Source organism: Lepidochelys kempii, chromosome 2 (genome assembly GCF_965140265.1).
Source record: "Lepidochelys kempii isolate rLepKem1 chromosome 2, rLepKem1.hap2, whole genome shotgun sequence".
Taxonomy (NCBI): domain Eukaryota; kingdom Metazoa; phylum Chordata; order Testudines; family Cheloniidae; genus Lepidochelys; species Lepidochelys kempii.
This window is the reverse complement of record NC_133257.1, coordinates 260,624,699-260,649,682: the sequence shown is the minus strand read 5'-3', so window position 1 is coordinate 260,649,682 and position 24,984 is coordinate 260,624,699. Positions and strand designations below refer to the sequence as shown.

Genomic DNA, 24,984 nt, shown 5'->3' with positions numbered 1-24,984 from the left:
ATTGAATTCAGTGGACTCTGGATCAGGTCCTTGGAACATATGAAGCCCAGCAAACTGTCCCATAGATATAACAATCCTCGAAGCCTGGACAGTATGTTAATTTTCAAATAACTGATCTGTGCATAATCGTTTTTTAAAACATATACAGCATTTACAATTATTTTCTAAGAGCTTTAAAGAGAGATCAAAGGTGGCACTAAAAAAAGTATTTTAGTGGCCGTTGGATTAAAAAAAAATCATTAATAGACTCTATGACACAGACAAAAAAGTCAATTGAGTTCTATTGAGTGTGTTTTTCCTATGTGTATATTAGAGATCTGAATTAATTAGTGCTTATTTGACAGCTATTGTACTTACAAGTAAATGCTGGATTCGTTGCCCCCAATATCAGGCGACTGGAGTTTCTGCACAAGGATAACGATTATGCCAATGAAAAGAACAAAGTTTATCTGGGAAGAGAAGAAAAAGAGAAGTGAAAAGCAATCCTGGCTTATGGGGAGAATGCTATTAGCTATGCCGTATTTCTCCTAATATGACAGGGAGAGTCTGACCTGCTGGCCCCGTTTCCTCACTCCTCCCAAACCTGCAGAGCTGGAACACTGTAGAACCTCTGTGGAGAGGGGACTTTGCAGGGTCATGATTAATAGTGGGGCAATATGCCATGGAGGCAGCATTCCCACTTTGTCTATTGCCCCAAGCCCAGATTTTGTGGGCACAGACTCCCTTGCGTGCCTGAGCATGCCTTTGCCAGCAACAGTTAATGAGAGGCTTAAGTAAACAGTTTTCAGCATTTGTCATTATCAAAAACTGCAAGGGAAACAGATCCTTGAATGCCTGTACTTGGCTGGCCAGATCTCAGGCCTAAGGGGTACTGAGCACCTTCAACTCCCATTGACTTCATGTACTCAGCACCTCTCAGAATCAGGCTACATGTGAAGGAAGAGCTGATTTGTTCTCTTACTGAGCGAGGGTAAGGCAGGTGTCTTTGCCATATTGCTCCTTGCTGCCCTGAGGCTCGATTTAGCTCACAGATCCATGCAGACGGGGAGAAGGGAGGTGGGGGGGTGGGGAAGGGGCTGTGGTGGAATAATGTCTACAAAAGGGAGCAGGTGAGGGGCCTTGGCTACTGCAGCTGGGGAATGCCCTGACCGAACACTAGAAGTGGTAAAAAAAAATCCCATTTTGTTTCTGTTAAAAATTTCAATTTAAAAACCCGCCAGAAACAAAAGCTAACACAGTCACCGGGCTCTGAAATTCCTTTTTCCAGACAAAAATCAAACGTTTCATCCATACGGATAGGTTTTCAAAAAAACATTTTGATTTTAATGCTGCTGCATTTTTGATTTAAAAAAATAGTCAAAAATTGCGAACAGCTCTGCTCAGGGCATCCCCTCAGCAGCATCCAGCATCAGAGCCCCACACATAATTTTTAACTTTCCCTTCACTGAAACCCCCAAGGGAAGGGGGTGGAAGTACCATCACCTACGTATCCTCTAGGGTGAATCCCCCTTGGTGATCTGTCACCGGGAATTGCAGGACCCTTACGGTTTCATTTTACGCTCCTCTACCTTCAAATGTTGCATTATTATTTTCTGAATCCATCTTAGTCTCTGCATCTGTGCCCACATAACTTAGTCTTATAACAAGTATGGCTCTACTATAGAATCATAGGACTGGAAGGGACCCCGAGAGGTCATCTAGTCCAGTACCCTGCACTCATGGCAGGACTAAGTATTATCTAAACCATCCCTGACAGGTGTTTGTCTAACCTGCTCTTAAAAATCCCCAGTGATGAAGATTCCACAACTTCCCTAGGCAATTTATTCCAGTGCTTAACCACCCTGACACTTAGGAATTTTTTCCTAATGTCCAACCTAAACCTTCCTTGCTGCAATTTAAGCCCACTGCTTCTTGTCCTCTTCTCAGAGGTTAAAAAAAACAATTCTTCTCCCTCCTCCTTGTAACAACCTATTATGTACTTGAAAACTGTCATCATGTCCCTTCTCAGTCTTCTCTTTTCCAGACTAAACTAACCCAATTTTTTCAATCGTCCCTCACAGATCATGTTTTCTAGACCTTTAATCATTTTTGTTGCTCTTCTCTGGACTTTCTTCAATTTGTCCACATCTTTCCTGAAATGTGGTGCCCAGAACTAGACGCAATACTCCAGATGAGGCCTAATCAGTGTGGAGTAGAGCGGAAGCATTAATTCTCGTATCTTGCTTACAACACTCCTGCTAATACATCCCAGAATGATGTTCGTTTTTTTTTGCAACAGTGTTACACTGTTGACTCATATTTAGCTTGTGGTCCTCTATGATCCCCAGATCCCTTTCTGCAGTGCACCTTCCTAGGCAGTCATTTCCCATTTTGCATGTGGGCAACTGATTGTACAACTGATAGGGGCAAAGCAAGCCTGGTGGGCCTATGACAGCAAGTATACACTGCCTAGGACAGGGCCATCCTGATGCTCCAGATATGACTTGCATTGGCTTTATAGAGCTTAGTGACAGAAGGGAGAACGACGATCATCTGGTCTGACCTCCTGTGTTACACAGGCCAGATAATTTCCTCCCGTTATTCCTGTATTGAGCCCAATAACTTGTGTTTGACTAAAGCACATCTTCCAGAAAGGCATCCAGAAGACAGAGAATCCACCACTTCCCTCGGTAGTTTATTTCAGTGATTAATCACTTCAATAAGAGATGTGCATGATTTACTATCCAGAGCTAGAAAGAGGTCCTGCATGCTAAAGGTATCTATGAACCCTGGGAGCAGTAATACTTGGGTACATGCATGTTACATAATAGTAGGTATTTTCCAATTTGCTTAGGGCAGAGCAACTTCTAGCCAGCCTTACTCTCTGCTATGTGACAACCTGTAGAGTCATTGGCTTTAATTCAGTTTTAGCTCATATTGATAGCCATGAAGAGATATCTTGTACGTATGTTACTTACCATTATTGATCCAACCACGGGACCCTTGATCACCCACCACAGGGCAGTGTTATCATTCATGTCCCAGCAGCTAAAATAATTAAAAAATAAAGGGGGATTCAGGGGAAGAAAGAGAGAGAGAGAGATAAAGAGACCACAGGGCACGCCAGTACATTGATATTTTCTTCTACTGGAACTTTGTCACAAGAGGGAAAGGAAGGTCTTGCAACTAAAGCACAAGGCTTTGACTCAAGAAATAAGAGTTCCCAGTCCTGTCTCTGACACTGACTTCCCTATGCAGCCTTAGCCACATCACCTGAGCCAGATGTTCAAAGGTATTTAGACACCTTAATATGCAAAGAGGTGTCTCTAGAGATTTAACTTAACTTCCATTTAAATCAATCACAGTTAGGTGCCTCACCTGTTTAGGCACTGCCAAAAATCCTGCTAGCCACTGATATGCGTCCTTAGGCACCTTTGAAAATCTGGCCCCAAGTGTCTGTATGCATCAGTCCACGTTTGCAAAATGGGTATTCGAGCACTTAACTAGCTCAAGGGGGTGTTTTGAGGTTTACTGTGCAGAAGAGCAAAGTGATATTTTAGAAGGTTCAGATTGAGTTTTGGGCAAAGGTTTAGGTCAGTTCTTATTTTAACTGTTGTAATGTCCTCTGCAGCAATCTATCATTAAAGCAAATGGCATTTCTGCCCATTGGATCCGCATTCTGCCTTTATATGCACAATTGACACCTATGGAACTGCATGAGCACTACATACAAACACTCATTTGAGGGCTAAATTGGTCAACAGAATGTCTGGGTTTTCAGGCCTTGGATGTGTTTCTAGAATTGGGAAAATAGTGCAAACTTTTTTTTCTTGTACATGCATCTGACCTTTTCCCCCCTGCACAGCTTTTGATTAGTGTTCCCAATTTTAAAACAAATCAAGCATGGTTACTGATTGGGATTTATTTTTCCTAGCACCATCAGGCATCCTAAAATGCTTTGCACTTGAAGTTGTGAGCTTTCCTCCCCATGGGAATAACAACTGTAAATCCTGGTTCTAGTGATGTATTGTCGGATTCTAACGCACAGTGAAAAGAACTCAGAAGAACAAAATGTTAATATTGTGAAAGTTTATCTTTACCTTTTACATACGTCAAATGCCTGCCTGCAAAACACTGGGGGTGGGGGTGGCGGTGGGGGTGGGTGGAGTAGAAACCCGTACATTAAAAACTATGGTCCCTTTGTTGTGTGTACATGTGTGGGAGTAGAGGAAATGTTTGTGAGCCAGATTCCATCTTCCATATGTATGTGGTGCACAGATCTGAAATTTCCCCATCAGTCCAGACATACCCACAAATGAACCACTCCATAGGTTGTCTAAGACAGGAAAACTATATATATGTGGGGTGAAATTCTAGGGCAGGGTCTAATGGGTCAGGCACAGAAAATGGCCTGTATTTTTATCCCTGACACACTCAGTGAATGGAATTTTCAAAAGAGCCTAAGTGACTTCAGAGCAAGAGTCCCACGGAAAGTCAATGATTCTTGTGCTCTTAAGCTACGCAGGCACTTGTGAAAATTTCAGCCAGGATCTGTAAAACTGAATTTGTCAGGACCCTGCATAGATTAGCCCTGCTCTGGAGGGTTTGTGCGGGGGACCATGTCTGGTTAGCATATGGCCATCATTAACAGTAGTTTTGCAGTGTTAATATGCATCATTTTGTGGCTAAGAATTTGTCCATAAAGGAATAAGCTGTCAGGGATCAGGGCCTGGAACAGCCTGTTTCCCAGCACCCCAACAAGTGCAGCTGGCTTGCAGCAGGCTACCTGACTAACTGCCCCACCTAACTGGTCAGGAAGAGCAACTGGCTGGCTGTTAGCCCAGCATCAGCTCTCTAGTGGCTCAGTGCATTCATGTCCACAGCTGCGACCCTCCCTGTGCCTGCTGCTCCTGGCCATATTCCAGCATTGCTCCTGTTACTGCCTTGTTCCCCAGCCTTGTTCCTGCTCAGTCCTAACTACCTCTGATTGCTCCTGGCTACGGCTTCCTCACCCTGACTCTGGTTCTTGACTCCAGTTCTGACCCTTGGCGTGGCTACTGGCTTCCAATCCTGGCTCTGACCCTTGGCCTGGCTCTTAGCTCCGGCACTGACTCCTGGAATGGCTACTGGTTCCTGACTCCAGCCTTGGCCCTGGGGCTGGATTTGCTTCCCAGTTCCTGCTTCGACCACTAGCCATGACTCTTGCACCTGCCACTGAACCTGACTGCCCATGGGCTGGTTTCTAACATAAGCAGTTTCAAGGGCAAAATGTGCATTTCCCAAGACCACTTTAGCCCAACCTGTGCGCCTCCCACAGAATGAAAGGGGTGGAAGCAACAGCCACTTTTCCCTTTCTTATGAGTCAGAGACGTAAGAGTACATTAGAATATGAAAAACAATGAGAAAAGAGCTGGGCATGTAAGTATCGACTTAAAGACTGCACTCCCCAGGCAGACTCTGTTACAGGTAAGAGTGGCTTGCTGCTGTGGAGAACAGAACCACGACTTCTTCTGTTGCGGGGGAAGGCCCTTTTCCATTTTAAGATGCCAAATTCTGAGCTCTGGTATAACTCCATTCCCTTCAGTGGTATTACTCTGGATTGACAGACAGCACCATCTAGAGACCCAGTTCCCTTCTCACTTACACTGGGCTGCATCAGGAGTTGAAGTCAGTGTCTTTAAATTTCAGCCCTTACCCTTTCTCTTGGTGGATTCCCCGCCCCATGATTTCTGAAATGTTTTCAGACTCACGCTGGCTTTTCCTCCCCACCCTTGAACAAACCTAGCTGATCTTTCAAAAAAATAAAATAAAATAGCCACTGAGAGACTCAGCTCGACTCCATCTACATGTGCTGCATGTTAATAAACTTCTCAGAAATAAAGCAGCAAAGGTTTTTCCTCCCATGAGATATTTACTCCCCCAAAACAGGGGCCATCTGGATTTCTAAAAGCAATTAATGCTTTTAGGACCAGTGCTATAATCATCATAATGACACAACAGGGATTTCTGGCTTGTTTTGCATGGAAATAGGTGATTTAATTTGTTTTATCATCAAAATAGAACATTGGATAAAAAAAAAACTCAAATCCTCCATGGAGAGAGGTTTTTACGTGTAGTCAGTCACTGAATCACTAGGAAGGGAATTTGAGAGAGACGGACCTGAGCTAGAACCTCAGATACAAACATCTCTAATCTTTGGTGAAGTTGGGATCTAATATTCAGAGATGCTGAGTACCTGAAATCCCCACTGGCTTCAAAGGGCATCAACTCAGAATACTGTATCACGTCTACTTCTGTGCTTAAATAGGTATTTAGGAGTCCAACCTTAGGTACTCAGTGGTTTAGCCCAATGGTTCTCAACCTGTTTACCACTGTGGGCCGCATATGTAGCCCACAATGTGTTATGTGGGCCACATCCAATACGACCAGTATGGCCCTGAGAATGTCACATGGGCCACAGCTCTGTGCTGATTGGGTCGCAAGTTGAGAACCACTGGTTTAGCCTAAGCAAATTGCCCAAAGTTATACAATGAGTTAGTGGCAGAGTTGGGAACGGAAGCCAGGTCTCCTGGCCCACATTCCCCTACTCTAACCACCAGACCTCTTCCCTTCTGTACTTCACTTGAAAATGAGGTGACTGGAGAGTTTCTCACCCAATGGTACCTACCCGGTATCATCAAAGTGAAGTCTCAGTACAGCCCAGACAGTGACACAAATTGTCGGGGTGCCTACAAAAGACAAGAGAGAGAAATCATTATTTGTTTATTGTTATTTATTATCCTTATTTGCACAGTGCACATCACTTCCATCTGATGCACAATCTTTCTCCACGGAGGTTTTATATTTCAATGGCTTATAGGGGAAAAAAAGCTGCTAGGAATGACCCCAAGCCCTACAGCTTACAACAGGATTGTTCTTGAAATGAATCTAGCAGCCCTTACTCTCTAAGGATTTGGCATTCGAGTAAGGACTTCAAGTCAGAATCCAAAAAGGGTGAGTTGACTTCAGTGAGGTTTCATGAGTATAAATGACGACAGGGAGGGGTCTATAGTGTTTCAGGCCAATGTCGTAGAATGGTGCAGGATTAGATTGTTGTGCTGTTGATATTGTTCAATCACCACACAAAACACTGGAAATAAGCCCGGCATCTTCCTCTACTTAGAGATGCTGAGGGATGCAACCGCTGCACAGAGGCAAATGTGGAGTTTTAATGGCATGCATTGTATTTTTGAAATGGGGCAAATGAAAGATTCAACCTCTGGTGGGAAGATTAAGGAGAGGGACTGACAGAAACCACAAGGAAGTAGATAACCCTAGGGTGTAGCAGGAGGTGAGACTGGCAGCCGCAAGTAAGCTTCATATATTTTGCAAAGCTGAGTTGGTGTCACATTGGTTAATAAGTAGAATTAATCTTCTCAGGGCCTGTCCTGAAGCTACTAAAATTGAGAATACCACTTTCTAAACCTATTTCGTTGAGCAAAGCAGAGCTCTGTCAAAGAAGAACATACCCGGATATTCTAAAAAGTTAAAATAGAGAGAGATTGAACAGCAACAAAAATAAACATTCTGGGGAGAGGAAATAAAGCATGTTAAGTTGAATCCAATTTTAATATTCTCATGCTTATGAAAGACCAAGGATCTTTGGGTGTATAATGGATGTTTATAAAATTTCAAACCAAAACATTACATTAGAAATGAAGATCTGATGAAACTGTAAGTATGATCAGATCAAACGGGTCTGCTGCGTCTCTTGCTTACAATGGTGTAAATCAGAAGTTACTGCAAAAAAGTCAGTGGAGCTACAACAATGAAAAGTGGGTGTGAGATCAGAATTGGGCCCAATGTATCTATTGCAAATGTAATCCAAACAACGCTTCCATATAGGGATATGCCTGGGGAGGAGATGGGGGGCAAGCAGGGGTGCAGGTCCCGGGGCCGCAGTGGGAGCTAACAGCTCTTCCAGCCACGGGACCTCAGAGGTGAGAGAGCGCGCGACCTCTTCAAGCGTCAGGACCGGAGGAGCTTGCTCCCTGCCCCTGCTCTGGCCAGAGGAGCTCTGTGATTCCGCCGGAGCCAAGTACTTGTGGATACACAGAGTCATAGAATCATCGAATATCAGGGTTGGAAAGGACCTCAGGAGGTCGTCTAGTCCAAACCCCCTGCTCAAAGCAGGACCTAATCCCCAACTAAATCATCCCAGCCAGGGCTTTGTCAAGCCTGACCTACATCTCTTGAGCCAGCTCCATGACACATGGATTTTCATTGAAACGATGAATGCACTGCTGTTTATTTCTATGCATATGGTGTTTGTGCGTGTGTTGATATGGTTGATATGGCAAGGTCAGAATAAAAGCAGCATCAAAATGCTGCTGAAAGGCCCATTCTTGCAGAGAGAATTTCTTCCCTTACCAGGAGCAGAAATTACAAGAAATCTTATGAGAAGATAGGATCTTTCCTGAAATTATCAGTCCTATTTTGCAGGGCTAAGAGGACTGAATAGTTCAGAAAAGTATCCACGTTTGTAACTGCATGAATTTTATGCTAAGTGCTGACAATGCACTTGGGGCCCTCCAAAACACTGGTGAAGACCTCAGCCCTGCAGAGTGCTGACCCCCCTTCAGCTCCTATGCATGCAGCTCCATGCACCTTGAAGCGTTGGACATCTTTTGCTCTGGGGAACTTATGATCCTGAAATCAAATATTCACCTGAGACAGGGTTGCACTATGGTCTGGTTACACATCTAGGTAGTTCTTTAATTATATAGATGAACAATCCCTTTGTCAGTGTGTCTGTATGCTGTCTTATATTGTTCTCATATTGAACACTATATTCAGATGCGCTAACAGACATAGGCCTAGAAGATCCTGCAAGCAGATCTATGGGGATAGAGCTTTACGCCTGCATGGAGTGTCATTAAACTCAGTGGGCTCTGCCTAGGCACAGAGCCCTGCTCTTTTAGATTAGATAACAGCTTAGCTGAGAAGCAGCGTGGTTGAGTGGCTAGGGTGTTGGTTTAGGCCTGCAAAGACAAGAGTTCTATACCTGGCTTTCTCACTTCATCTTTCTGTGACTCTGTTTCCCCTCCCACTCTTTATCTGTTTAGAGTGCATGATCTTCATAGCAGGAGCTGTCTCCTATGCGTATATACGGGGCCTAGCACAATGGAGCCCTGAAACCTATTGGGGCTCGTAAGTGCTAAAATAATACAAATCAGAAGAACCAGAGCTGTAAATGTTTTCAGATTTCTTTTGCTGTTTTTTTTAAATTACTCCAAGAAGTTATTTCTATCCATGATCAGTTTTGAAGGGAACTTGTTTTACAAAACATAAAACATTAGGCCTAACCTTGAGACCATGTGATTAAACCTGAGACAAGCAGCTGCAATCAATGGTTTCTCCTGTGTCTGACATCTTGGATTCATAGCCAAAATTTCAATTACATACTGTCTGATTAACATGAATTTGGCCCCAGAAGTTTCACATCCAAAATAAGCACATTACATATCATCACAGGATTCTCTAAAGCACGGTTTGTTTCTTTCCAAGATAACCAGCTCTTATTTACCTATCCACTTCTGGATTGTGAAGCGAGTCTTACTTAGAGATGCTTTCCACTCAGTCATCAGCTTTCAGACATGACTGTAGCCTCAAGGAATGAACCAGAGCGGCTATTTTTCTGATTTGTATAAGCAGAAAAGTTCCTGTTAAGAACATTAAGAACTCTTCTTGCAAAGAGAAATCCTCTAAAGGAAACCATATGCTCGCAAGTGATGCAATATCGTCCTTATTTTAATGCAGGTATGGCTAGACTGGGAGACAAGAAGAAGGTTTCAGAGTAACAGCCGTGTTAGTCTGTATTCGCAAAAAGAAAAGGAGTACTTGTGGCACTTTAGAGACTAACCAATTTATTTGAGCATGAGCTTTCGTGAGCTACAGCTCACTTCATCGGATGCATACCGTGGAAACTGCAGAAGACATTATACACACACAGAGACCATGAAACAATACCTCCTCCCACCCCACTGTCCTGCTGGTAATAGCTTATCTAAAGTGATCATCAAGTTGGGCCATTTCCAGCACAAATCCAGGTTTTCTCACCCTCTGCCCCCCCCGCCCCCCCCCCCACAAACTCACTCTCCTGCTGGCAATAGCCCATCCAAAGTGACCACTCTCTTCACAATGTGTATGATAATCAAGGTGGGCCATTTCCTGCACAAATCCAGGTTCTCTCACTCCCTCACCCCCCTCCAAAAACCACACACACAAACTCACTCTCCTGCTGGTAATAGCTTATCTAAAGTGATCATCAAGTTGGGCCATTTCCAGCACAAATCCAGGTTTTCTCACCCTCCGCACCCCCCGCCCCACACACACACAAACTCACTCTCCTGCTGGTAATAGAAGCAGTTTGGTTTATAATGGCAATACTGATATCTGTAATACCAGTGGGAGGAGAAAAAAAAACTTACATCACTTAATCCACATATAATGGAGAAGTGCGGGTTGTCTGGTTTGCTTCTTTTTTGACTATTAAAACACTTCTTGGAGTGCTACAAGAGGCATGTTGATTTTCTTCAGAAAGAAAGACGTTTGGATCTCCACGGTTCTACAGCCAACCATATGACTGGCTTATGAGCACTGCTGAGGAGCCCCAAAAGGAGGTCTCATTCATCTCAAATTGGGCAAGGAAGATGGTTGTGATGCCGGGGCTTTGGGGTGGGAGGTAAGGAAGTCCTCCTTTTAGATTACATGCCACACACACTTGTACACGCAAACACATGGAGAGCATAGAAATGCAAGTGCCTGGAGCTGGTGACTGAAAATACCAGGTGGCTTCTGCTTTGATTACACTCATTCACTTGTTCTCATTCAACTCCTCATTTCAAGATAAAATTAGGGGGAGTGAAGTCTTTTGCATGCAGCAGGGTTAAAAATAAACAAAGCCCATGTAAGAAATGCCACCTACCCCAACCAATGATGGTGTACCAATAAAAATATCTCCTCTCTGGGAAAAAGGTCTCCACGAGTAAGGTGAAAAGGTACAATCCCTCAATGAACAGCCAGAAATAGTTGGACATGACACAATAGTGGAAAAAGACCATCACTGCTTTGCATTCCACCTACAAAAAAGCAAGCACAAATAAAGTTATTTTGCTGTTTCACCCATGTTTGATGGGGATATGAAAACTAGACACAGATCCCGAAATCCTCTAAACAACAAGTAAAAACAATCTGGCCTTTTATTTTATAATATGTACATCTAAAGAGTTTATGAAAACTGTTACAAGCCACTTTAAGAGTTCAGAGTAACAGCCGTGTTAGTCTGTATTCGCAAAAAGAAAAGGAGTACTTGTGGCACCTTAGAGACTAACCAATTTATTTGAGCATAAGCTTTCGTGAGCTACAGCTCACTTCATCGGATGCATACTGTGGAAAATACAGAAGATGTTTTTATACACACAAACCATGAAAATATGGGTGTTTATCACTACAAAAGGTTTTCTCTCCCCCCACCCCACTCTCCTGCTTGTAATAGCTTATCTAAAGTGATCACTCTCCTTACAATGTGTATGATAATCGACGTGGGCCATTTCCAGCACAAATCCAGGTTTTCTCCCCCCCCCCCCCCCACACACAAACCCACTCTCCTGCTGGTAATAGCTTATCCAAAGCGATCACTCTCCTTACAATGTGCACGATAACCAAGGTGGGCCACTTTCAGCACAAATCCAGGGTTTAACAAGAACGTCTGAGGAACGGTGTGTGTGTTTGTGTTAGGAAAAAATAAGGGGAAATAGGTGCAAGGTACCCCCCCTCCCCCCGTTCCTCAGATGTTCTTGTTAAACCCTGGATTTGTGCTGGAAGTGGCCCACCTTGGTTATCGTGCACATTGTAAGGAGAGTGATCGCTTTGGATAAGCTATAACCAGCAGGAGAGTGGGTTTGTGGGGGGGGGGGGGGGAGAAAACCTGGATTTGTGCTGGAAATGGCCCACGTCGATTATCATACACATTGTAAGGAGAGTGATCACTTTAGATAAGCTATTACCAGCAGGAGAGTGGGGTGGGGGAAGAGAAAACCTTTTGTAGTGATAAACATCCATTTTTTCATGGTTTGTGTGTATCAAAACATCTTCTGTATTTCCCACAGTATGCATCCGATGAAGTGAGCTGTAGCTCACAAAAGCTTATGCTCAAATAAATTGGTTAGTCTCTAAAGTGCCACAAGTCCTCCTTTTCTTTTCACTTTAAGAGTGCAGCTCTAAAGGGTAGAAAACCAATTTTAGCAGTTAGGTGGTATTTTATAAGTGCTTTCAGGCAGCTTAAGAACTTCTCCTAGTAGTAAGGTGTATGCCAACAATGGCAGCTAATTGCTAGATTATAGTTCTCCCTGCCTTAAGTGCAGGTAAGAAAAAGAATCTGGTTTTGTATAGAGAAATCTAAGGAAGGGTTTTAAAAAGAAGTAAAAGTGTGGAAAGGCCTGAGATTGCTAAGAGGCTCATAAAGGATGCACCCTACTGTGCAAACTTCAGAATGTTACTTCACTGCAATTTGGTGGAAGCTGTCACTCCGTGTCAGGAAATGAAAATTGAGGATAAGTTTGAAGAAAGCTGAGTGATTTACCATACGAAGCAAATGGGGAAAAGTTTTAGACAAAACTACAAATCCACTCTATCAAGCTCTGGTGGAGTCTGCTGAACCCTACACAGACATTGCGTTTGGCAGACTTGTCTTTGCAATGTTGCATGTCAACAGGATGATATTGAATCTGCAACATCACCCACTCACAAAATGGCATCACAGAATAGCCCTGAACACTGGAAGCTCATCCCTGGAGCTTGGGGAGGAGGAAACACCTGGTTCCCTCCCATTTACATTCCATCCCCTGGACACATCCTTAGCTAGTGTAAATTGGCATAGCGCCATTCACTTCAATGGAGCTACACCCTTTTATGTCAGCCAAAGATCCGGCCACCAGACTGTAGGATCTGTGGGACTCATCACTTGTGATTTGAGGTTCATGGAAACTTTGAAACTACTCAGGTAGGGCTGAGTTAATGGATTTTCAGTTTGGGAAGGCTGAACCAAATTTTTTTTAAAAAATTCTGGTTTGATCGGAACCCAAATTGGTTTTTCACAAAGTTTTCACCAAATCGAAAATGCCCCCCAAAAATTTCAGTCAACTCAAAATGTTTTCGGTGGCCTCAAAACTATGTTGTTAATTTTTTGGTCGAGTATTTCATTTTTAATTGGACATCTATGGTGGTTTCCCCTCATTTTTTTTGCCTTTTTTTTTTAATTGCCCAAAATTAATTTGAAATGCCACTTTGAGTCAACAAGTCAAAACAAAACGTTTCAAAATGAAATGGTCAAAACAAAATGTTTAATCGCTCTAAAAAAAAATGTCAACCAAAACCATTTGTCAAATTCAATCTGATCTAATGTCTCTGAGCTGGAAATTACACCGCCAGCTCAAAGTATAGCCATACTGGAGTCTATTTAAGTGAGAAAGAAAAGGCTGACGAAGAAAGTAGAGTATCAGTGTTTTCCTTTGGAAAAGAATCCTGGGACTTTACATCACAACTGGATGGGCAAGAGAGACCTCAGTTTAGCAGCTCCTCTAGATGTTCATCAGAATGATGGTGGGTTTGGATAAAGTAAGAACCAGATCAAAAATTACCCATAAAATTGAGCCAAACAAACTGAACTTTTCCTGAGGGTCAAAAAAGTTGAGATATATTTTTTAAAATATATATGTATGTTATTGTTACACACCTATGCTCTTTTTAGTCTTAGAGTGCAACAAAAGAGGCTGCTCGCCAAGGACCATTTGCCCAGCTGGAAGCCAGAAGTACTTGAAATCTCACAAGAAAGCCCCCAGCACTGTCAGTAGAGCCCGGAAGTTTAGCCAAGTATCCAAATGTCAAGGTACTGACAAAGTTGTTCACCTGCTACCATTCAGTGACCCCTACAGCAGGGCACTGCAGGCATGACCCTATGTTGCTGCACTGAGGTAAACAAGCTACCGTCACTAATTGAACTTTACTGGGGTATTCTAGAGACCATGAGGTGTGAAGCAGAGCTGTAACTAGGCATTTTAGCACCCAGGGCAAGCAAGCATATTTGCATCCCCTACCGTTCCCCCATCCCAATCTGTTTCCACCCCTGTGGCTTTGCGCCCTGGGCTGCTGCCCCGCTCGCCGTGTCCTGATTATGGCCCTGGTTTGAAGATCTAGGATATTTTAAAATCTCTGTTAGAACAATCTTCTTTCTTCCCCAAACCCAGATGTGTTCAAAAAAGACCCCCATCCCTCATCTGGGGGCACTTGGTCTCTTGTGCCCCTCCGCCCCATCCTCTTCTAGCCATGCAGGCTTGGGAAATGGAGAAACTGCCTGGATGGAGCCAGGCTTGAGCTACAGCAGTGAATTCTCGACTCTACTGGTGGCATCAGACTATGCTTTCTGGACATAAGAATGGCCCTACTGGGTCAGACCAAGGGTCCATCCAGCCCAGTATCCTGTCTTCTGACAGTGGCCAGTGCCAGGTGCCCTGGAAGGAATGAACAGAACAGATGATCATCAAGTGATCCATCCCCTGTCACTCATTCCCAGCTTCTGGCAAACAGAGGCTCGGGACACAGTCCCTGCCCATCCTGGCTAATAGCCATCTCCCTTGTGATGATTGGCTGTTTGCGCCAACTCCCTCCCTCATAGTTCACTTCAGCCTTAATCCAGGCTTCCCTCTCTCTTTTATTCCTGCCTCCCCTCAGACTGCCTTGAACTCATTCTCTTCCCTTTGTCTTTCCTTTCAGCTGTTCACTTTCTGCCTTCCCTCCTTACCACACTCCTATCCCAGGACCCAAACTCACAATATGGGTGTGTGAATAACAATAACGTTAATAAGCAAAAGCAACCAAAAAGGTCTCACATCATGGAAGTAACAGGATGTTTGCAAACCGTCATCACTCTGTTTTCATAGGACATCTCTTTCGCTCACTGTTTACTGTTATTAAAATTACTTGTACTACTATTTGTAGCGCCTAGGAGCCCCAGTCATAGACCAAGACATTATTGTCCTAGGTGCTGTATAAGTCTCATCTGTTTACACTGGAAGCTGATCGTGATCCAGGTTTGGATTCTCTGTTACTATGCATTTGTATGAGTCAAGGGCAATGAAGGACAGACCTCAGGTGGCACATCCAGGACCAACTGCAATAGAATCACAGAAGATCAGGGTTGGAAAAGACCTGAGGAGGTCACCTAGTCCAACCCCCTGCTCAGAGCAGGACCGATCCCCAACTATTAATACAGATAGTTAACAATCATTATCTCCTTAGAGAAAAACAACGGACTTCGGCCTTGGTTCTACTTACAGTAGATATAAAACAATGGTTGCTGTCCTGTTCTGCATACAAAATCCCGTCTTTGATGAAGACTGATATTGCTCGTAGAATAAATGAAACAAAGAGGTTCATGTGAATAAAGTTCCGAGTGCAGTGAAGCTTCCTAGAAAAAGGAGAGAGGAAATGAGGGTGGATGATTGATTTCTCTCTTAAGAATACAACATCCAGACTGGTTGTTCCATGTCTGAACACCTGGAGTTTGAGCACATGTGATCCCAGCCAATCCAGCAACTCAGGAAACAGTATTCTGTGCTTTCCATGGGGCTGGGAGACCTCAGCATTTTTTTATATCTTACTGACCTCGTGGCCTTGATGATATCATGTGACAATGAATTCTACTGGCTAACTGTGCATTGTGTGACAAAAAATATATTAGGTCTATGGAAGATTTTTAAATGCATTTGCTCTAATGCTGGCATCTCTTATTGAATTTTAGTCAAAATTTTGGATTCAGTTTTTAATCTTTGCATTGTAGGTTTAGGTTTTTAGACAGTGGGGAATTTTGCTTTCCTGGTTTAAGAGATGATACTCATGAGAACCTTGATAATGTCTGTGCCTAATTTTCCTGGACAGTGTGTACACAGGTGTGAGAGCTGGTTCTTACAGAACTTTCCATGAAGACTTCATGGGCAGCACCTTCAAAAGTGCTCAACCTAACTGTTCTCACTGAAGTTGATGGTAATAGTCCCATTTACCCATTTACCTAGGAACAATGGTAGGCCATTTTACCATTGACTTCAAGATTTCATTAATCAGTGATTTGAGAGAGGAACGATGGTGACCTAAGGTAAGTCATTAAGTTTCTCTGTGTCTCATTTTCCCATTTGTAAAATGGGTATGATAACACTGTCCTATTTCCCAGGGATATTGAGAGGATAAATATGTTAAAAGATCACAAAGTGTTCAGATGCTATGGAAACAGGTGCCAGATAAGTACCTAAGACAGACCAGAGTTAGGCCAATCCTGAGTGCTTTGGAAATTCCAATCTCATGTGCACTGAAAAATGAACAAAACCAAGAATCAATGATAACACCCATTGGAAAGATCTGATTTTTAAGGGACGGCTGGCATCTTATTTTTGTAACTCCTGAGGTCAAGGACTTGATTTTTTTTTTGGTTCCCTGGACCCTGATCTTTCGTCCCCCCTACAGAGATGAGTGACAACTCATTCCTGGTGACTCACCTGAAACGACACAGGATAACCATTGCTGTGGTGAGGGATACAAGGGAAGTGCTGTATCCCACTGTGTACAGAGCCTTCACAGAGAGGTAGTAGTAATCCTTGAGAAACAAACAGGACATGGTCACCAACAGTACTGTCATGTAGGGCCAGATCTTGCTCACCTCACTCATGGGAGTAATTCCACTCACCTCAGCTCTTAATGGGACTGCTTGGATGAGAAACATGAACAGAGCTGGGCTCATACATGATGTCTTCATATACTTTTCCCGTGCCATATATAATGACCACGGTTAGCATAGGTTTGGGTCTGTCTGTGGCTTAATGCCTTACTGAGGTGACTGATAATGTGTGGGGCAAAAACTAGATTTTTATGATTGCAATCACTACTTCCTACGTTGTTTAAAGGCATAGCAGCTTACTTTAGGGCAGACTATATGCCGTAGTCAACTGTAAGGATTAATTAACTAATGTTTATAAGAGCCACATGCTGCATAAGCGGTATGTATTAATATTATGGAAATATGCAGTGTAATGCTAGACTACAAGCAAAGCCCTGCCGCTTTAGAACTCATATTTATGGATATGAATAACAGAGAATGTTGTATGGATCAGCCCTGAATCAAACAATTAACATCTGTGCACTGTTCTTCACTTGCTCCTCATTTTAAAGGGTTCCTACCTGATTTTCAGACTCTGTTTCATTTTCATCAAACCCGCAGGCATCATAATAATGAGGGAAAGGTTCAGACCAGCCATCCTCTGTGCAGTTTCTGCTGATGTCCCCTACATCTGGAATGGACACAAGCATCATGTAAAATAGGTCACAAGGGAAATGCCGTTGCCAAACCAAACAGCAGGACACATCTTCCTTTACTGACTGGAGCATTACCACACATTTCCTGGCCTGACAACAACGTAACTTAAACCTTAGCTTCAGTCCAAAGACTGCAGTTATGGAAATGTTTAAGAGGAGGATTCTGAAGCCAAGAAGGATGGTTAACATGCTTGTTCACATCTCCGATTACCCAGAACACTCTACCAGCACACGGCTGTTTCACAGTAGTAGCTCTTGTGACTACACTGAAAAATTAGACCAGTGCACGTGGGTGCACTGATTTCTTTTCTGAATGCCCTGCAAGCCAGAACTGTAGAATGCTTTCTATTTATTGAGCCATTCCAGTTTCTTCTATTTGGATTGAACCTTAACCAGAATTGATTCCAATTTCAGCTTTTGCATGAGGATTTTCTGCCGCTCGGTATTTTTCATTTTTAGAGCAATTTTGTTAGGCAGCACAGAAAAAATAAGGTCAGTGCCACTGACATGTAGTCATGTCATTCATCCATACATGGAACAGAACGCACCTATTGAACCAGTGCATTCTTCTGTGAGCATTCCATTATTTGCTGAATTTCAGTACGTTATTGTTGCACACCAGCTCCCAGGTCTCTGCAGAAATAGCTACTAAATCACACTGTTGGGTTTCTTCTACACCATTCAGTAATTATTGTTACAGTAGTAAATATAATTTATAATTATATCCTTGTTAGACTGTAACATTCAATTGATGGATCTTCATAATGCTGCTAAAAGTAACACACAACTAAGCATGGCACTATAATTAGAATTCATCTGAAAAATAACTTCCAGCTGGCAGGAGAGAAAGCTGGGTTATTCCTTTAGAACAGCGTAAAAATAAATAAAACATCCTTGTTTCTTTTCCTTACCTAAGGGAGTTTGGCCTGTGCTATCCAATAGGTCAAAATCACCTACAAAACCAGAAATATAGTGAGGACATTTTGTTTACAGCTTCTACAATATGGGTTTGATCCAATGTCCAGGAAAGTCTCCTTTCTGATTTCCAGGGTATTTGGATCAGGTCCTAAATAAGTGGCCTGTTTTGTTTTGCCTTTGGGAAAGGTGAAATTGCAAATATGGGTTCACCCTCTAGTTTGAATGACGAACATACTTATGCTAAAGTTTACACACACACACACATTTAAAAATCTACAATAAGATGGAGTTAACGTTGAGAGTGCAGATCAGTAATTTAGGATAAAATACCCACGACATCCCTGTAATGTATCCCAAAATCAAGCGGTATAAATCCAAGACAATAAGAGTTATGATAAAATATAAAGAAAATCCAAACATGTTAATGAATGGAAATGCACAATTAAGGCACCTAAACAACCTTAGTTCTGCCCTGTATTATGCAATAACCATATGATTTTGAGTAAGACATTTTAGCATTTAGATTAAACTAATTTTAAAAGACATCAAATTTTTATTTCCCCTCATGAGTGCTATTGTACTACCAATATTTACGAAGTACAAAAATAACGGGTGTCTGTCTAAATTTTTAGTCTGAGGCACATCATAACCCAGAGCAATTTAGAGAGATGAGCTCTGGGAGAAGATGTATAAAAGCTTGGAAGCCAACAGAACTGCCTCCTACCTGGATGAGTTTGCCCCATGTTATCCACTTCCCAACCTGGAAAGAAATAACATCTGGTTAGCACAGATGATTTTTTCTTTTTTTCTTTTTTTTACTGGTTTGTTTTCCATAATAACAAAATGTGATTGCAATGTCTGGGAAAGTTCTGTGATCACAGCGGTCCCTTCTGGCCTCGGAATCTATGAATGTATGTCTGACAGGAAAACAAGAATGTAAGGATACAGAATCATAGAAATGTAGAGCTGGAAGGGACCTTGCGCTGAGGGAGGACCACATATACCCACATTATCTCTGACAGGTCTAACCTGTTCTTAAAAGCCTCAAATGACAGGGAATTCACAACCTCCCTATAGTTAGCAAGTTTTTCCTAATAACTAATCTAAATCTCCCTTGCTGCAGATGAAGGTCATTGCTTCTTGTCCTCGGTGAACAGGAGAACAATTGATCACTGTCCTTTTTGTAACAGCCCTTAATATATTTGAAGACTGTTATCAAGTCCCCCCTCAGTCTTCTTTTCTCAAGACTAAACAGATCCAATTTTTTTAACCTTCCCTCATAGGTCAGGTTTTCTAAACCTTTTATCATTTTTGTTGCTGTCCTCTGGCCTCTTGCCAATTTGGCCACATCTTTCCTAAAGTGTGACACCCAGAACTGGACACAGTACTTCAGCTGAGGCCTCACCAGCATTGAGGAGATCAGAGCAATTATCTCCCATGTCTTACATAGGATATTCCTGTTAGTACACCCCAGAATATTAGCCATTTTACAATAGCAGCGCATTGTTGGCTCATATTCACTTTGTGATCCAGTTATGCCCCATTCGGTATTTGTGTACTTGGTTTTTCCTTCCTACGTGAAGTACTTTTCACTTGTCTTTTTTGAATTTCATCTTATTGGTTTCAGACCAATTCAAAGTCGTTTTGAATTCTAATCCTGTCCTCCAAAGTGCCTGCAATCCCTTCCACATTGGTGTCACCTGTAAAATTTATAAGCATACTCTACATTCTGTTATCCAAGTCATTATCCAACCGATCCAGATACGCCTACCCAGTTTGACTGCAAACTATTGATAACTACTCTTTGAATAATCTTTCAACCAGTTGTGCATGCACCTTGTAATAATTTCATCTAGACCACATTTTCCTAATTTGCTTATGCAAATGTGTTGGGGGACTGTTCCAAAAACCTTACAAAAATCAAGATATACCATGTCTATCAATTCCCCCCATCCACTAGGCCAGTAACCCTGACAAAGAAGAAAATTAGATTAGTTTGGCATGATTTGTTCTTGACAAACCTATGTTGGCTATTCCTTATAACTCTATTATCCTATAACTGATTGTTCAATAATTTATTTCAGTATCTTTCTAGGTAACAGTGTTAGCCTAACTGGTCCATAATTCCCCGGCTCCTCTTTGTTCCTCTTTTTAAAGGTAGGTACTATGTTTGCTCTTTGCCAGTCCTCTGAGACCTCATCCATTGTTCATGAGTTCTCAAAGATAATTGCTAATGAGCCCAAGATTGCTTCAGCTAGTTCTTTGAATCTGCTAAGATGAATTTCATCAGGTCCTGCTGACTTGAATACATCTAATTTACCTAAATATTCTTTGACCTGTTCTTTCCCTGTTTTGGCTTGTGTTCCTTCCCATTTGTCGTTACAATTAATTGTGTTGAGTATCTGGTCACATTAACCTTACCAATTTCTTCATAAGAACCTTTAACATATTTGAAGCCTGTTATCAGCCCCCCACCCACTCGTCTTTTCTCAAGATTAAACATGGCCACTTTCTTTTAAACCTTTCCTCATAGGTCAGATTTTCTAAACCTTTCATCAGTTTTGTTGCGCTCCTCTGGACCCTCTGATTTGTCTATATCTTTCTTAAATTGCAGTGCCCAGTACCTGATATGTTTACTTCCTGTATATTATTCAATCTCTAGATATCTCTGTGTGCTGTATAGTGTTCCAGGCAGGGTGCAGCTCCTAGAAAACTAGAGACCCAAAGCAGGTACTCAAATTGTGTGGAAACCTGGTTGGTTGTTTATCTGCAGTTGGTTTTCTTAATAAGCAGTGTCTTGTTTAAGAAGGTCAGTGATTCCCTATATCATGATGAGCAGGTCTAAGTTTTATTCAGGTCTCCTCCACTGAGATACTATGTAACCTTGGGCAAGTCACTTAACCAGTCTGGGCCTCATTTTTCTTGTATTTAAAATGAAGCTACCTCCCATGTTAAAAAACAAATTGAGGATCAAATTCTGCCTTCATGTACACCTCATATAGCACTGAGGACCTGGATTAAGATTGCATGGGATGCAAAGACAGCATTTTAAGCTATGTCTCTTTATGCTTTAGTGGGAAATGAGACTCAGATTTTTTTAAGGTATTGGGTACAGTAAAGCACAAGTAGTTGTGGGTATTTGGGGTAAGCTGCAGGGGAGCCTATCTCTGGATCTAAAATTCTCTAATTTAATATATACATAGAAGGGTTCTGCTGTTGTTTGCAGGGTGGCAAACCCCACTCCAAGATACCAGACAATAAACCATTATTCACACCCTTCAGCCTTTGGAGTAAGGCTGGAAGGGCAGGATCTTTATTTAACTTTTACTCCCCCACTCAGTCTCCTTAGTTGTAATTTGTCTCGACATCTGCAGCCAGCAGAGAAGCGTGGATGGCCAATTGGGGCCGTAAGGCCAATTGGGGCTGGTCTAAAACAAACCCACACTCCTTGGAAGCTGGAATTATTAATCCTTGCACAGTACTGGACACATCTGCTCTGGAGTGCACATTGGGCCAGACAGTCAGCTTATGTAAATTAATGTCACTCCATTGTAGTCACTAGAGCTACAGTGAATTATGCCAGCGGATCTGGCATACTTTCCAGCAGCCTGAAAATCCTGTGAGGTTAGTTCATATTCTGCCAGGCAGATCAACCTGCTATCCTGCTGAGCCAAAGACTTGGGATTTCAACTACTGCTTAATAGAATTCAAGGTGTTGGGTGTGGTGTGAGTGTGTGTGTGTGGGGGGGTATATGCCTGGTTAGAAAAGTTTCCCAGCTGCACAGCTTCCTTTACGACGTGACATGATCCTGAAAAAAAGATCCAAGATACTGCAACAATTTTGATGCCTGGAATGCATGATGATGCAATGCAGACAAGATAGATCAGAGGAAATCTGAGGAGTGCTTGGGTAGATCTGAAAGCTCGTTGATTTTCTGCCATCAAGTTGGAATTGCCCTCTGCCTACCTCCCATCAATCCTATTTGCTGCCTTAGTGAAGCTAAGGGCCTGACCCAAAGCCTACTGAAGTCAGAGTCCCTCAAGTGACTTCAGTGGGTTTTGCACGAGGCTCTGTGTCAGAGAACTGAGCATACCAGTCAGATAAAAGATGAGCCATGTATAGCCACAAGGTGGCAGTGTTGCACCAGAGAAGAAGAGTCATGGTGGAAAACTAACTGTGATCTTCACGATTTCAGACTAGTTCTGTCAATGCTCTACTGAAAAAAATACACAGTGAAAAGATGTGGACAATGTTTTATCTGCCTTTTGCAGGCTGACTGTTTGGATGACCTTAAGTCCTTTAGAACATGGAGTGTCCCAATACCCTCAGATTGTCCTACACTAACTCCGAACGTGACCCACAGCTATTAACTAGGGACTGGAATAGCCACACATCTACCTTTTATGGAGGTCTTTTATAAAAATAGGTGGTGTAAAATGCTGAGAGATCTGTCTAGCTCCTGCTGAAAACAGAACAGCGGTACAGGACAAAAATAATGAATGGACCCTTGCCAGCACCACATAAGAGGAACTTGTGTTTTACGTTTTTTAATTTTTATTTCACATGTTTTTGCTCTTAAAATAAACTGAAATGGCACTTTGGAGCAACTAAATGGGAAATCAAAGACTTCAGTGGGAGGATTACAGGGATTATAGGGCGAGTGGGGGGGCCAGGAAAACAAATCAGCAAGCCTAAACATCCAAGCCTCTTGCATCGTCATCATCATCATCCTTCTATTCAAATCCCTGGCAGGCAAACTGGGCTGCTGAGGTTGCTTGGATACATGTATTCAACATCTAATGTGTGTCCTCAACTCACTAGTCATTTTCAAGGACTAATCTTGAACCTCGTGAACAGAATGCCAATACGGTGACAGGGTTCTTTGCAGAAATGTATCAACTGCCACTTCTTTGCTGGTCATATTTGTTGCATATTTTGAAACACCGGTTAGGTCTGCAAATAGTGGGACTGGTTGACCAACATTTTGTGTCATCAATATTCACTGAACGCTGTACTTGTCAAATGGTATATGACCAGCTCTCACAGCACAAATACTAGATCTATCTAAAAGGGTCAAGGGCACAATCCATCTCCCATTGGCATCAATGGGAGTTTTGCCACTGACTTTACTGGGAGCAGAATCCAATGCAAAGCTCAGGGTTCTCTGATTGCGGTCCCTCAGTCAGACCCCAAACCTACTCTCACTGAAATCAATGGCAAAACTTGCACAGGAATTGCCAGACAAGATTAGATTCATGGTGCATCTGGCCCAGTATCCGGTCTCTCTGCTTCAGAGGAAGGGGCAAGAATCTCCACAGTAGGCAGATGTGGGATAACCTGGTCCACATGAAGGTCTCATCTTAATCCCTAATAAAGATTGTCTTAAATCTTAAAGCAGCAGGTTTTCTAGCCTTTCTAATACTATTTTTCTCCTAGCATTAACTATTGGGAACATGCTCTCTCTCTCTCAAACTATTTCTCCTAGAAGCTGACAAGAAAGAAAAAGAGATAGATTCTTACTATTTGTGTTTATTTCTGACTACTCAGAAGGCACTCAGATATGGGGATGACGGAACATAGGCTTTTGGTTCATTTTGCATTTCATAACATTTGCAGTCACAGCCACAACATTACACTAACGTAGCTTTGTGTAATGAATAGCCTTTTTATGTTGAAAAAAAATCCCCATCTAGCCAAATTACTGCTGCATTTTTACCAGTGCTGGACAAAGTTAATGGATTGATATTTTCTACAATGTTAAATTTCTGACTGTCCTAATAGCACATTTCCATTTTATTAACATATTTTTCTGCAGCCCAGAATTTGCTAATGCATTAGAGAAAGTTCCAGGAGAACCTTTTACTATCTGGAGCTTTTAGACTTTATCCATCAACCTAATTTTCACTAATACGTTAAGCCACTGGAAAGTCAATTAGATTTACATTCTACATTATGCTCTGCATTACAACTAGAAGTCAAAGCCAATCACATGAGCGTGAGGATAAAAAACATGTTGTAAATATAATTGCAGGGAAGCTACGGGCTACAGTCTGGCTTTCCCATCTCTGGGTGCCATTCTCATTGAAGTTTACAGCACCCAAGTGTGCATGTATCCAAACCTAGAATATGGAGGTGGATTAACTACACCGACAGAAGTTCTTGCATAGAAGCAACTTCACTAAAACGCTACAGTGTTGCTATACATGAAGACAAGCCCTACGTTTATTCATATTATTCACCGAGTTCAGCTGGGTTACTCCCATTCTTAAAGTTAAGCAGGGTTAGGGTGTAAATCTGAATTTGGATAGGAAACCTGAGATTGCTGACTGGACGCTGTCCAATCCTCTGAGCTTTCAAATAGGGCAGAATTTTGCTCTTAGGTCTGGTCTTACACTGTGGGGGGGAGGGCAGGAATCGATCTAAGATATGCAACTTCAGGTACGTGACTAATGTAGCTGAAGTCGACATCTTTAAATCTACTTACCATGGGGTCTTCTCTGCAGTAAGTTGATGGCTGACGCTCTCCCGTCGACTCCACCTGAGCCTCTCGCCCTAGTGGAGTACCGGAGTCGACGGGAGAGTGCTCGGCAGTCGATTTATCGCGTCTAGACTAGATGCGATAAATTGACCCCCACTGGATTGATCACTGCCTGTCGATCCAGTGGGCAATGTAGACAAGCCCTTAC

General features: G+C 42.5%; 1 protein-coding gene across 7 annotated transcripts in view; it reads right to left on the bottom strand.

Moving 5' to 3' along the window:
* ADCYAP1R1 (ADCYAP receptor type I) overlaps positions 1–24,984 on the bottom strand; it is a 188,756-nt gene that overhangs the window by 43,532 nt on the left and 120,240 nt on the right. For 4 of the 7 annotated variants that reach the window (XM_073334759.1, XM_073334763.1, XM_073334764.1 and 1 more), the window contains exons 5-13: positions 19,022–19,057; positions 18,291–18,332; positions 17,245–17,354; positions 16,566–16,663; positions 15,352–15,484; positions 10,946–11,099; positions 6,647–6,707; positions 2,958–3,027; positions 358–449 (exon numbers count right to left, since the gene is read on the bottom strand). In XM_073334759.1, the coding sequence (XP_073190860.1) occupies positions 358–449; positions 2,958–3,027; positions 6,647–6,707; positions 10,946–11,099; positions 15,352–15,484; positions 16,566–16,663; positions 17,245–17,354; positions 18,291–18,332; positions 19,022–19,057 (796 nt within the window). The remainder of the gene's footprint in view (positions 1–357; positions 450–2,957; positions 3,028–6,646; positions 6,708–10,945; positions 11,100–15,351; positions 15,485–16,565; positions 16,664–17,244; positions 17,355–18,290; positions 18,333–19,021; positions 19,058–24,984) is intronic. The other 3 variants (XM_073334762.1, XM_073334765.1, XM_073334761.1) reach the window with 2 other exon arrangements.